The sequence below is a fragment of the Strix uralensis genome, chromosome 3, assembly GCF_047716275.1.
Source record: "Strix uralensis isolate ZFMK-TIS-50842 chromosome 3, bStrUra1, whole genome shotgun sequence".
Taxonomy (NCBI): Eukaryota; Metazoa; Chordata; class Aves; order Strigiformes; family Strigidae; genus Strix; species Strix uralensis.
Genome location: NC_133974.1, coordinates 132,164,538 through 132,179,214, shown reverse-complemented (window position 1 = coordinate 132,179,214; position 14,677 = coordinate 132,164,538). Strand labels below are relative to the sequence as shown.

The following is a 14,677-nucleotide window of genomic DNA, read 5'->3' as shown; positions in this document are numbered from 1 at the left end:
GGCTAAAAACGTGTCATTTCTGATGTCTGTAAACCTCAGTAAATGCAGCTGGCTTGTTACAGTGCAGGCCCTACGACCTCATGACCATTTTCAGCCCCGGCTCCCCAGATATTAGAGCCTTTCCCTAGCAGCCACGCTGCCTGCGAGCGCTGAACTTCCAGAATCTGCATCCCTTTCCTGGGATGTGTATCCCCTACTCATGATACACACTTGCAAGCCAGTGCCTTGCAGCCAAACGATAATGCTGACCCCTCAGGCTGCCTGTATCAACCTTCTCCAGCTTCTCTCAGTGGGAACCTGTGACAGGTGGGAGCAGATACACGGGAGGGAGAAGCCTGGTACAGAATTTCCAACCACAGCTATTGCTCACATTCAGTACACAAGAATCACTTAGAAAAACCCAGAATGGGATCTGTAACGTTTGTGGACTTAGAAATACCATCTTTCTAGTCTTGCTGTGCCAGTCACATCCTTTGATTCTGTTGATTTCTTCATGATCACATTTTGTGGTACAATAAGTGTTGCTCAACAAGTCAGCTAGGGGTGTCTCCTTACAGCTTCAGGTGATGAATTCCCATTGAAGAAATATTATTCTTGCACTTCAAAATTATTATTTAATACTACAGTCTACATGCAAAGTTATTCTCTTCTTCCCATGTGGTATTTTTAATCCTTTGTTTTGGACACACCTTTCTCATTTTCTTTGCAAATTTTTGAATGTTTCTACTTTTGTGCTGTGGCCATTAATTAAAATATTAAAGACAGAATATTCAATCATCTGTGAGAAACTTGTCTATTTATCTTCCTCCTGCTAGGTAGCTTCCCAGAAAGCATAATTCATCGTCATTTCTCCTTTAATGAGCTTCTTAACTTAAAATCCTTCTATTATATCATCTTTTGTGAATCAAATTACTACTTTTTTTCTCCATGTTAATTGCATCAAAATGTTTTGAGTAAGTACTACATATTCTATTCTCCTTTCCTATGGTACTACTCTGCATCTTGGTAATTTACCAAAACTTTTACCTGCATTTGGATGTTCATGTTGAGGTTCTTGGGTTTTTTCTTTAAATATAGTAATTTGCATTTCAGTGCCATCATCCTATTAGTTTCTTCCTGTTTTGTCTAAATTTTAAATCATTCTCTTGACATAAAAGACTCAAATAATGATTTGGATTTTAGGCCAGCCTATTGTTCATCTCATGAAAGCGTGGTGTCCATGCCTCTTATTCTTTGTTTCATGAATTTTTCACTGCTGTACTTCGCTTCATGAGGTTTAATTCATCCTGACCTGTCTCTCCTTATTTTTGTTCTGTCCTCTGATTTTTTTTCTTTGCTATTTCTTTCCTTTTCAATTCCTTATTGGAATGCTTCTCCCTTTCTTGTTTGTAATGCAATTTCTGAACAGTGTTTTTACTTAAATTTCATGATTCTTCTGCTTTGAAAGTCTGTGCTGCTCAGTGATTCCTATAACTGGTTCCTTTAATAACAGATTTGAATTTTTTGTGATTTGAAACCTCTTCAAATAACTTTTATGAGAAAAACATAATTTAGAGCTCCTCTGCTGCCTTTCAAAAAATCTGATATACTAAAGAGACAAATATCAGTAATATGTGACTACAAATTCAATAACCTATTGTACAACTCTTCAGAATTACAGAATACTGACAAGCACAAGCAAACCAACCTTGAGTTTGTATTGTGGGATTGTCAGGTATAACTGGAGATTGCAAACTGTAATTGTCCTTGTGAAGTAACGATTAATATTTTCACGTATGACATATATACAATGAATATTTTATTTAAGTAAAAAACTGCTTCAAATCCACATTAGATATGCTCACACTTCACAAATAAATAAAAGTAATAATGATAAAAAACTTCCAAACATTGTTATAGTTTCTCAAAGTCAGAAGAAATAAATAACAAGAGTTAGTGCATGCAGCACAGAAGAAAATAAAAAGAAAACTCGTTATTGTTAGTCATTGCAGATGCTCTTGCAAACCTGGTATTTTAACAAATGTATTTACCATTCAGTGAACACATTTTTAGCACGTGTGCAATGTTGCATTTTACTCTGTCCTGACAAAGCTTGTTTGAAATCCTTGCTTGTGGTCTGTTACGTGGATGCATTCTTTTATTATCTCTCCTAACATTGCATACAACAGGCTAGCAAGAAAGCTAGTAATAGTAGAAGGTACTACTGATATAAAGAAGGAAAAAAACCAAAAAAACAAAAAAACAAACCCACAAACAAACCCAAACCTTCCATTTGCATTCTTGCTGTGTAGTAGCTGAAGTCCTGTGCAGCAAGTGTGTAAGAAACTAAAGACCTTCTTTCCATACTTTCATGCAACTAGAGTTGCTGGGCTACATTTTTACCTGATGTAGTAAGAACCTCTCTTTGCAGTGTATGCTTACTGTCTCAATAAAGAAATTCAAAATTAATGTCAGCACTTGTTATTATGTTACAAAGAATGATTTTACAAGACCATGGGAAGAGCTCTTCAAAACAAAATGGAGCTGAAGGAAGAGTTTTGAAGCTTGGTTATACAGTAACAAGATCTGCAGTGTAACATATTATTCTACTGGCTTACTCTTCTGCCTTACTTAAATGTTAAAAGTCTCTGTGAAAGTTTAAGTGGCTCCTCTCAGGGTATTCTAGGCATTTTTTCCTCTACAGGGAGAACCTTCAGTGACTGCAATACTGTTAATATTTTAGCTGGACAAAGTAATTGATTTGATATAACAGCTTGTTTCCTCCAAAAGCAGTCATCTTTTCTGGCCCTGGCACTCATCTGACCCATCTCTGAGTCGATTCAGCTCACTTAAGTGGGCAGAGGACAAACCCCATGGGAAGAGGAGAGAGGAACTGAATAGATTTGGCTGTCTTGTCTGACTGCACATCAAGTGGTCTTCCTAGCAGCTGCTCTGCTAAAACCAATCAGAGAGCTTGCACAATAAACCCTGGTCTATTCATTGCTGTTCTAGATGTTGCAGGAACAGACCCGAGAAGTACTGAAATGTTTGAGACTGGGAGGCACTGATAATGGCAAATTATTACTCCAAAATCTCATCTGACCTTGTCAGCACGTAGAAGGAGCTGGACATAAGACCTCAGTACTTACCAACACAGCATGCAAGACATTGTTAATCAACAGTGGCTGCAGTTCATTTCATTTCAGAGGTGCACTAATGTCACAGAAGCCTAGAATAAAGATTTATAAAAGTAAATTCTTCTCTTGGTGGAAATTAGTAACTTGATCTTTCTTACTGGAAAATAGACAACATTTCTGCGCTGGAAAGACTGTTAAGCTAAGAGGTTTAAATTCACAGAATTTTGTATCGGTAGCTAAGTGCCAAGTTTTTCTTTGGTGTCTATTTCACTGCCAGCAATGAAATAGGTTCCTGAGCCCTGGGCCATCCTGTCTGCCTTCCTTTCAGTCAGCTTCATCCTCGCTGGGTTTCTCTTCTGAATCATCATTTTCATATTCCTCATCCTCATATCTGAAGGCACCCTCAGCTTCAGAGTCAGACTGACCTTCCTCTTCACGCTCAGGGGACTGGTCAGACCGAGACCTGGGTCTTGACTGATCCTTCTCCCCCTCCTGGGAATGGCCAAGCATCAGACCTGCCTTTGCTTCCTCTTCCTCCTCCTCTTCACAGTGCTGGTCAGAGGCAGGGCTGGACCCAGCAGAGCAAAGCTGATGAGCATAAGGGCTGGCTCTTGCCTCTTCCTCATCCTCCAGCTCACTGGACTGGCCATCCTGGGTGGAGGTTTTGACACCTTTTCTCTTCTCTCCCTCCTCCTCCTCCTCCCAGGACTGCTCAGACCAAGGACTGCTGCCAGCTGCTTCCTCAAAGGACTCCCTTTCTTTCACTTTAGCCTTGCTGACCCTGAAAAGACAATTTGCCCGTATGATTTTATTTTCAGGTAAGATGCCTCCCAGTAGGTTTTAAAGGAATACTGCCTTCAGGTAATCTAGGACAAACCTCCGTAGACTTGGCTGGGGTGGAACTGGTGAAGAAAAAGGGAAGAGGGGACACTAGAGTCTCCTTTTATGCTAGGAAGTCACTCAACAGTATTGCTTATATAGTTAGTTTTTTTCATTTCTACTCCCTTTTGTATCATAACACCTAATGGATATTGAAAAGTAATTTTAATAAAGTTTATTTCAAAAATTCAGTAAAGGTAAAGCAGAATGAAGTGACTTACTAGCAACCTGCCAATTGTTTTGGTGAAAGGAACAAATAAAAAAAAAAGTTTTTCTTCATTTTTTGCTTTGAAGTGCACTATGTAACATATCCACTGCTCTCCTCTTTTATAAAATAATATTTAATTCAGGAAAAACATTAAAAAATACATACTAATGGTAACATTACTATAACTACATAGTGAAATATTTACCTGTGGAATACTACAAGTAATTTTTTTTTAAAAAACCAAACCCACACATCAAAAATTACTTTCTAATTATTAGGTATGTAGTGGCAAAAAGAAAAAAGCTTTCGGTAATCTCTACCTTTCTCTGGCATCAGTGGAGTTACTAAAATCTTCAGCACTGGAGCCCTGTAGCAATTTAGTTGTTTGTCCTTTCTTTGAAACAAACTCTGGGCATATCCCCAGCGCTCTCAGTCTGTTAGAGTAACGCTTTTCTGCAGCTACTCTGGCATTTTTCTGTAGGAAAACCACAGTGGTTATGTGTTATCTAAATGCATTGCTAAATGCCTGTCTTTTGATACAATTTGTTTATATTCATACTCCATTTCATTAATTGCATCTGACAAGTTGAAGGATTATTCACTGCAGGTAAGAATGGCAGAACAATACTTGCAATCTTTACACCAGATTTTCCTTTTCTGTACTAGCTGAAATGTGGTTTGCTCCCTGTGCCCACTGGCTAATGAAGAGCTATATCCTCTGTATATAGCTATTGAAGGAGGTGGGGGAAAATGTGGACATGTGAAAAAAATCAAACGTAGTCTTCCTAGGGCTTCTCCCTTATCCCCTCTCCTCCTCCTCTGTTTTCCCTCTCTGGGAGCTGCTGCCCTAGAAAAGTAGTATTGATTCACCATCTTACAGTGCTATTTAACAAATGACATAGATGTGTATCTCTGCCTCTGAAACTAAGGGTGTAAATTCTGTTCCTTCAGGTAGTATCTGAGTGAGGAGGACCCGTCCTCCAATCTACACAGATGCTCCTGCCCCACAGTGATGGCAGGCTGGGAAGCCCACACAGACAGAAGGGACAAGGGAAGCCGTGATCTGTGACTTGCTGTCTCTCTGGGTTTGGAAACAGGTCAGGGACCACGCTGCCAGCATGTGGTTGTACTGAAATGGAGAGATTAAAATACTGCATCTGAGCTTTACAATAAACACTAAGAATACCTGAATTCTCTTATCACTGTTTTCCCAACTTAAACCTCTCACATTTTTGCTTTAATTTTTTTTGTTGTGTTTAGAGTTACTCATGTTGTAACTGAATGGGACAACATGTTTAGAACAGGCATCTCTGTTCCCTGTGCAAGCAAGCCATGAATGCTTAGTCACCAAAATTAGTAATGTTTATATGCAGATGGGGCAACGGAGATTGAAACGGACTAATACTGGTCTCAAAAGTATTTTTCAAATATCTTCTAAAAATGTTTGACTACAAATGCCTTATGCAGTATTAGAAGATAAGATTAAGAAGCAATACAGAAGCAAAACAACCTGAGCGACTCTTTCAAAGAGCAATGGCCTTTGATTTACTCTTTCTTCCATTTCTTGCAACTCTTGCAAATATTCTTGCATTCTCTGTTTCTCATAATTCCTAAGGGAAATAGAGTACAAGAGAAGTTATTATTAATTTATAACACAAGAAGTAATTTTCTACAGCAGCTGAAAGCTAAATTGCTCATAACAAACTAAATATTGTCCTACTTAAAGATACATAAAAGGTAAATTATTTTATGGTGGTTACAGGGTCTGAGGTATATTGTCCCGTTTTCACAGCAATTGCTTCCCTGTAGGTACTGAACAAAACTGTCTCTGAAGCAGTCACTTTGGATAAGCAGAGATGTCCTGGCTGGTGAGGTTAAACAGAGGCTGAGTTTGGAGTCTTAGTTTCTTTGAGTGCCCAGGAGTGGGGTTTTTTTTGATACCTAGGTTTTTTTAAATGCTGAGTTCATACAGATATTCTAATTGTTCTAAGCAAAATTAAACAGTTTGAAGTGACTGATAAAATCAGAATACACCAGGAAATTAACACCATTAAATAAAAATCAGTACTTTAATGTAAGTATGATAAGAATCTTGCTACTTTACCAGTCTGTCTCACAGGAGGGGTGGCTGCATTCTGGATCACAGTACAGTTTTTTTTCCCTAGTTGGTTTGTCAAGGGCCCAGTCAATAGAGCAGGATGATGAAACTTGATTCATCAACTGAAATGGTATCTCAGATCACAGCAAGCACTAGATCATTCAGGTAGCATGGGCTGTAATCCTGGGGGTGTGAGACACTTTGGGATGCTGCCTCTGTACTGGGCCAGCTCTAGCATTAAGGGTGTCTGATGAGAGCTGGATTTCTGTCTCCTCTGGCCTCTTTCCCTTACCATCCTCTGTATTTCTGCAATATTGCTGTGCATTAAGGCAAGTTACTCTCCATTTTAAGGGAGTGAACTTCATTGTTGCTACTTGCTTGCTCTCTCAGGCAGCTTTCTACAAGCCTAATTATCTGTTAGAAGAGCACTTACATTAATAAACCTTATTACCCAGCCTATGCTGAAATAAGCACTATCAAGTTAAGCACTTGTACCAGCCTTAATGCATCAGCACTAGGGAGGTAATCTTGCTTTGTAATACCACAGTTTTATGCGCAGACAAGAACTACATGAGTGTTTTACACTACTCCTGAAATCTGATTAAGCTAAATACTGTAATGTGAAGCTCGCTGTTGAATGAACTCAAATCCAACCTGTAAACACACCCACTGCCTCTCTTAATTCTCCACCCTGCTACTGTAACTCTGCTTCTGTCCTAGAGTCAGCAGATCATCTGCCCAAGGACACGTACATTATGAAGCTCCTGTTATTAACAGTATCTGCTGGTTGTGTTACAAAAGCAATTGTGCTTGAGCTCTGGCTGTAACAAGAGTTAGAAGAGACTGCCCTCTTTGACCTGCATCTCTACCACTGCATCCCTGCTCTCCAGGCCCCCGTGCAAGCCCTGCTTCTCCTATACCACTGCTTCTTCCCACGGGTGCTGCGGCTTCAGCTGTCTTTGGGGGAGGTGGTAGGTGGGCACAGATGTGGGCTGGATAGTCACTGCCTGCCCCCACAGCCAAGCAAAAGGCTTGTTGCAATGCTGCTTCCAGCATATCCTGGCTGAGCCACTGCACTTCCATGCTTTCAGCATCTGAGAATGTGTGTGCTTCAGTTTCCACTACGTTTTCTCTTTCTGGTCACAGTGAAGCCACAATGGTAGTGAAAAACCATTACAAAGTTTGCTGGTGGAACGATGTGCAGCGTTGTCTCGCAGGTGGTGCTGTGCTATTTTAGCAGATTTGCTTGTAACAGCCCAGAGTTTAAAGATTATAGTATATTTATAGCATAAAGAATAAATACACAGCTTTCTATTTTAGCTATAAAGAGAGACCCATGTGAAGCAAGAAAACAATGAGGAATCCTTATTTGTTACCTTTCAACTTGCAGCTGTGAAGACAGCCAGAGCCTCCACCCTCATTTCAAAAAGATCTCTAGCCTGGACCATATTCTAAACACCTTAAAGTGTTTAGCATGGTAACTTAAAAGTTGCTAGGCCAAGCTATGAATCTCGTAATCAGGCATATCTCATGATCTTTTGTATTGTTTTGCCCTGCTACTGTCAGTTACTAATAATTTGCCTGGTTAATGGAAATTAGGATTCATAGTTGCTGCCCAAGAATCCTGCCTACGCACGAAGCAGTAGGGGCAGAGCAGTCAGTCCCTCTCACTGGCTCCACACAGCACCTGAAATGGATGATACTGCTGCAGTGCCATCACGCCAAGACAGGTTATAAACCTCACTAAAGACTCACTCAAACAGGACTCTTTTTTCTTCTAGGATTAAAAAGAACAGGAAGCAGAAATAGTTAAATTAGCCACAAACACAAGGTCAAGCATGGATTCTGGAGTTAGATCAGCATCAAGAGAGCTGGAGCCATCTGGATGGCTGGCTCATGGCACGCTGAGGAGGCCCTGATGTTTTTCCCCATGGACTACTTTTCTCAGTTGTGTAGGAACAGTCTTTCCTTTGTATCTCTACTAAAGGTAACTCTGGATCCCATTCCTCCTAACCACCAGCAGCTTCCTGGTTAGTGGTTGATACATGTGCTAAGTTAAAATAATATTCCTGCTCTAATTTTCCCTCTTAAGCGGGGACCTGTTGGGACAAAGAAATGCACTGTGAAATGTTCACTACTTTAGGAGACTGCTACCACCAAAGTTGTACCAACATATCTATCAATCCAGCAGCGCAAGGATAGTCTGTAACTACACTATTCCTTTTCCTTTTTTTTAAACTTTTCCTCTTTAGTTGATATGTCAATTGAGAAAACACAGGAATCTCCTGTCAGCTAATCTATAAGGTGGAACATATAGATTGAAATCATTAGAAGGGGCAACCATTTCCCAGTTGAAATACTAAATTTGGACCATTTTTTTACTAGCTGCTTATACAGTGTATAATTTACCAAATGTGTAATTATGTAAACTTAGACTATGCCATTTTTTTACATTGTATGTTTAACATACAATGTAGAATAAGAGGTTCAGGATTCAGGGGAATGTGACAAAATACCTGAATGTTTTTAATTTGGATTTAGACATCTGAGCTAGGCTCTGATGTGGGTCAATGGCCTCAGCCCGAGTTGTTACAATTTTCTGGAGTTTTTTCGTTCTTTGTTTCTGCTTTGTTCTGTTCCTTTTTTGTTGTTCTTCCAGCTTTCTCTTTTCCTCAAGTGAATTCCTGATGGAAAAATAAACTAAGGCTGAATTAATTTTAAATTGAGAGCAAGACTTGAAAGGAAGCTTTGGCAAAGGAGACTGTAAAGAGAAAAAAGAGGGTGAAAACAGGGTTGGCGTGAGAGGATACACAGTATGTGCCCTTTTAAGGGATTCAAGCATATCCTGGGAAACAGCAGTCATTTGTCCCTTTCCTATGGACATTCTAAGGAAAATGCACTAATATTTCTTTAACAATCATACATACTAATTAAGTCCTATATTTAAATATTTTAAGTCATATAATTAAGCCCTTACATTAATAAATTCTGTCATTTTATTCACTGTATGAAAAAACTGACTACATGGGTAGAAATACAAAAGAAATCTACTCTTAAAGTTTATGTAAAATGTAGAGCATCACTAAAGGGGTCACCTTATGGCTTGTCGCCGTCGTCTTGTGGATTCTGTGATTTTTGGCGATTTAGATTCTCCAAATCCCGAGAGATATGAATTTGCACTTGAATGTTTTATTTGAGGTTTCCGTCTTGGCGAGGCATATGGCCAGCGTGTTTCTTTCAACTTTTCTTCATCTTCTTGAATGTCCTTCAAAATCTTCTCCTTGTTTGAGGGAATACATGGGGTACAAAGATCAAAAGGTTCACAGACTGTAAGGTGTTTCACTTGTCTTTGTTGCATGAACCGTTTCTGAAATTTCTGGTGTAGTCGTTCAAAATCTGGAACACTTGATTTGATCTTGGGTTTGTGTTCTGTTTGCTTTGCTTCAATGCCCTTGTGTTTCTTTTTTTTACTGATATCTTTTAAAGCCAGTCTACTGTTGGGTAGAGATGAATTACGCAGCAACTCTTCAGCTCTCATTCTGATCCTGATTTCTCTGTAGAGCTCTTCCTCCTTTAGCTTGTCATTAACTGCTGGACTATAAACACATTTAGGAACTGGTTTTGCTTTGAACAGGTTTGTTTTCTTTTCAGGTGCGGAAAGGTCTGTTAATTGCCTTTTCCTAATTTCACTCCTTTGCTTCTCTCGTTCAAGGAATTTAAATGGCTTCTGAGAAGCCAAGAGCCTGAGTTTGCTTCTCTCTTTCACAGACCTCCTGCGTTCTTCGTTTTGTTGCACAATTTCACGATAGAGTGGAAGGAAAACGGTAGCAGGCACTGGATTGGCTCGGAATTTTTTCTGACACTCCGCTTCTTCCTCTAGTTGCTTCTTCAATAAATTATTTTCCATTTCAATCTGTGACTTTGATTTGACGTTCTGTTCTTTTTTTCTAGCTTCTCTAATAGTCATCTGGAAAGGCTTGGGCACAGTAACTTTTGGTGACCATGCCTTCTCTTTCTTCCGTATCCTTCTGAAGGCTGGTGAACTTGGTATGCTGTGTCTGGTGTGGGAGATGTAGTCTTCCACAGAGAACCCGTCCCACATTTTTTCAATCCGTTGCTTAGCAAATGCAGATGATGCCGTTTCACTACCGTTTTCTTCAAACACTAATTCTCTGTCAGACCCATCAGATATGCTTGAGCCTAAGGGATCGCTTAAGTCAGAGTCTGAAAAGGATTTGTGCAAATCGAGAGGTTGATACGAGCTCTTTTCCCAAGTTGGCCTTTAAAAAAGGAAAAAAAAAAAAGTTGTTTTTGAGTCCAGTCCAACATTGATGCAAAGTCAGTAACTTCCACTTCAAGGTATCACCATTAGAAACAAAAATGAACAGCACTGGTGGGGAGGAGGAGAGGGGGATGAGAAGGAAAAAGAGAAGCACGTTGGGCACTCACACCAGACCACGGTTTTAAGTGCGTGCTGATCATAAACAAGTCAGCACTTCTTAAGGAAAGGTGCTGTGGGTTCCTAAACATGTTGCCCAGTCTCTGCTGCACACACACCTGTAAATCTCACAAGTCCATTAGCAAGGTGAATAAGCATTTTTATTATTAAAACTAACTTTTCTAAGATTATCTGCTTATAGGAAATAGGGAGAGTAACACTTTCCAGCCCCAGAAAAAAAAACAAACCTGCTGTTTTACACATCTGCAAAGCATTTAAGAATCTTCAGAGAAAAGGTACCACCAAACTTACCTACAACACCTGTTAGAAGCAGCATTTTTCTTGTCCAGGGGTTGTACTCCGTTTAAATACAGTTTATTCCGATACATACTTTCTAATTTTGCCATGGTCTCCAAGTGGGCATTCTTCAACTCTTCTACCTTCAAGTAATATTCCTGATTGGAATTGCACATTTTGGAAAAGTCTATGTGCTTGTCACAGTCTCCATTTAGAGAAAGGGTCTGCTGCTCTCTGTCGGTATTTGAATCCAAATCAAAACCATCCTAGAAGAGATGTTTGTAAAGTTTTCTGACTGTTAGAAGAAAGGCGAACAAGGTTCTTGATACTGCTTTATCCTAATTAAGTCTAATAAATGATAGAGCAACACCAAATGGTAACGAGGAGTTGCATGGAATAATCTTATTGCATAATAATTGATAGCCTAAGGGCCCTATTTAAAGCATGTAAAATTCCTAAGTCTGTCCCTGTAATCAATATATTAATACCAGAAAATATGTTCAAAAGGACTTGCTTATCCAAAGAAAAGTTTAACTATTTTGTAAAGTGTAATTTTTCCTTTCCTATGCAGCTCTAAAAAAGCCTTTATTTAAAAGAAAACAAAACCTTCTCTACCTCCCATTTCCATCAGCATTCTAAAAATCTATCTTTAGATATCTTGTCTATACATGTTTATTCCCATTTCCATGATTTTAGGGTGAAATGTCAGGGATTCTGCACAGCTTATAGTTCCAATATTGTTTGGCAGCTTGCAGCTGGGTGCAGGTAAGCACATTCTTTAAATATTTTTAAAGCTTAGAGAATTTAGAGACGTTATTAAAACCAGGTTAGTCTGCATTACAAAGGCTTCCTTTATATTTTAAGCACCACGTTTTAAAAAATTACAGGACTAGTTTCTTTATCCTGAAATTAAAATAATACTTTTCCACACAGAGGTATTTTAATAAGCTTTGACATTCCAACAAGTGATCCTGTTTATGTTTTGTCAGGTTTTTCATTACAGCCCTCCCTACTTTTTTCACTCCTTTTTCTCGATCCGCAGAACCCTCCAACCCTCTTCCCCGGCCTTGATCCTCGCCAATTCCTACCTGAGCCCTTGGAGGGAAAAAAAACCCCTCCAACGCTGTCGTGGCTCGGCGGGCGGGGGGAGAGCGCAGGGCCGCGTTAAGCTCGGCCGCGTTAGGCTCAGCCCCTCACCCAGCCCTAACGGCGCTTCCCGCTTCCTACCCGCCCCTGGGCCTGCGCTGGGGCCCGGCGGAGCCCCCCCACACCCTCCCCGCGGTACCTGCGCGGCGGCGGACGCCCGGGTGCGCGGATGGCGACAGCAGGCGGCCATGTCCCCCCCCCCCGAGGCCGGGAGAAGGTGGCGGCGGGAGGCGGCCCCTCCAGCGGAAAAGGCGGGCGCTGGGCTGGGAGCCGAGGCCTTGGCGCGGAGGGGAGGCAGCGCCGGCAGGGAGGGGTGGAGGTGTTACCGGAAAGACAAAAAAGCAAGACGAAGAGAGGAAAAAAAATTGTTAGCAAGACGTTTTGGCTTACAGAGGGAGGCCTGGCACTTGGCTCCATCGTCTGCAGCTGCGGAGCTTGCCCTCCGCTGGCCGTACCCATGGTTAGGTCACTTTCTGCAAGACTTTATTTGGAGTTTTCTCCATAAGCCCCTTTTTTTACCCCTTAAATTACTGAATTCCTGTCTCAAAGTTTGTACTACAAACAATTACTGAGTAAGGAAGAATAAGGGCAAACTGGGATCAGCAGAACGTTCTTCTTGCTGGACCTACTTCTTGTAGTGAATCACAAACATTTTCACGCAAAGAACCAGATGAAATGATTACATCACACACAATACTAGTTGTAAGTCTTGCCAAGAACTGGAAGTTTGTGATGAGGAAGGAAAGCTTTAATCGAAGTTAATACCTCAAATGGCTCTTGCTGGATGTCATCCTGTGGGGTAAGGCATCAAACAGCCAATAAATAATTCATGCAGAGCATTAATGCCTAAATTGATTATCCACTTTATTTTTTAGGATTTGAACTATTCTGGCTGTTCTACTTCAATTGCTAAGTCATAGGAAAGTCAACAATAGCTGGTCAACAAAGTGGTGGAAGTTTACTCAAAAGCTACACCTCTGATCAGGCATGAAAGAAAAAAAATACTCTCCTTTAAGGAGATTTCTCCTTTAAAAAGAATTCCCCCTTTTAAAGAGGGGGATAATAAAGCGATAATAAAGATGTAAGGGTTAATTCAAAATACCAGGCTAAGAAGTTGAAAAATGTTTATTCTAAACTCTGAAATGTAACATTAAGAACTAATTAAACTAATTGGATCCTGGGACAGCTAGGCTTTTCGCTGTGGCTCTGATACAGGGAACTGACCACCTGCTTTGCAACTTATTTACTTACAGCAACTTATGATTTCTGAATATTGCTTAATAATCCTGCTTGCCTTGATTGTTCTTTTGAAACTTACCAAGGACTACTGTGTTCCTCAAGGATTAAGCTTGTTAGGGACTGGTATTTGTCATAACAAAGAAAACAAAGCAGTTAAGAAACATGTGAAACAGATGTGTTCTAACAAGTTAAGTCCTTGCAGAGTACAGATAGCCATAGATGGACAGTAGAAGCTAGTGTGCTAATGCTTTTAGATAAGATAGAGGGAGTAAACTGGTTGGGACCACTCCTGTGGTTTAACAAACTATTTAGGAGAATCTGTGCACGCTCGGAGGAATAGGGTGAGAAGTTCAACGTGAGGAAGATGATGATTCTCTCTCCTCAGGACCCCTAAAGCAACCACCAGGAGGCAACACACAGGCGCAAAGATGACAGACATTTTTAGAACTGCTGACACATGCCTTTTGAACTAACTCCCCCTTACTTATACATATGTATGTTTGTATTGTGTAACCCTATGAATATGTAGATCTATATTGTATATATATACTTGTAAAATGTGCTGTTGGTGTGCGTGCGATTTGGAGGAGCGATCCCCCACGCACGCGGTGCTGTAACAAACATACCTGCTTTGTAACTTCAGGTGTTGTAGTTTGTTTCCGTGCGTCATAGCTAATGCACAGAGGTACAGTGACACAAGCATGGGGTACCCCTTTCCTTCAGGTATTAACAGATATTAACGTTCGCTCCTGCAGTTTTCCTCAACAGAACTGGGAACTGAACACCACTGTGATGGAAGCAACCACAACAGTTACAACTGTTTGAAATGCACCTGTTATCCAAAACTGATTTTAAATAAATCCCTTATTAATATCGATAAGCCTAGTTATAGTAATATTCCCCTTGGCTTCTTAGAAGTAGGTTTAGTTTGGATGAGCTACAGCAAACTACCCTTTGTAATTAATATCCAGTTCATGTGCTGGCATCAGCAATCACTGCCGACTTCAGGAGACAAAACAGAGCAAGGAATGCAGTCCTATCGCTGCAAAGATACTCCAGTCCTAGTTCAGGGAAATACCACCACTCCATTATGGAAAACTTTTAGAGAAGCAGCTCTACGCTGGCATCAGGGCTGTTTTTAGAATATATTACAAGAATTAATGATTTGCTATTAAACTTTTCAGAGTGATGTATGAGCGTGCAGCACAGAAAAACAAATATAACAAAGTTTACCTTATTTTTAGCAAAATTATAAA

General features: G+C 40.2%; 1 protein-coding gene and 1 long non-coding RNA gene across 3 annotated transcripts in view; one reads left to right on the top strand and one right to left on the bottom strand.

Moving 5' to 3' along the window:
• The window catches only part of LOC141941557 (uncharacterized), a 67,057-nt gene extending 56,844 nt beyond the window's left edge, over window positions 1–10,213 (top strand). Inside the window, exon 3 of the long non-coding RNA XR_012628373.1 lies at window positions 10,070–10,213. This is a non-coding gene — a long non-coding RNA (uncharacterized LOC141941557). The remainder of the gene's footprint in view (window positions 1–10,069) is intronic.
• Window positions 1,777–14,596, bottom strand: FAM161A (FAM161 centrosomal protein A). 2 transcript variants are annotated; one of them, XM_074864473.1, is made up of 8 exons: window positions 14,048–14,596; window positions 12,322–12,459; window positions 11,052–11,302; window positions 9,397–10,581; window positions 8,818–8,985; window positions 5,714–5,813; window positions 4,524–4,678; window positions 1,777–3,897 (listed from the first exon to the last, which is right to left on the bottom strand). In XM_074864473.1, exons 2-8 carry the CDS (start codon window positions 12,370–12,372, stop codon window positions 3,441–3,443), a joined length of 2,367 nt encoding a protein of 788 aa, XP_074720574.1. In that variant the 5' UTR covers window positions 12,373–12,459; window positions 14,048–14,596; the 3' UTR covers window positions 1,777–3,440. The 2 variants fall into 2 exon arrangements, with proteins under 2 accessions (XP_074720574.1, XP_074720575.1); XM_074864474.1 differs by lacking the exon at window positions 8,818–8,985.
• Between the last annotated feature and the right edge of the window lie 81 nt (window positions 14,597–14,677).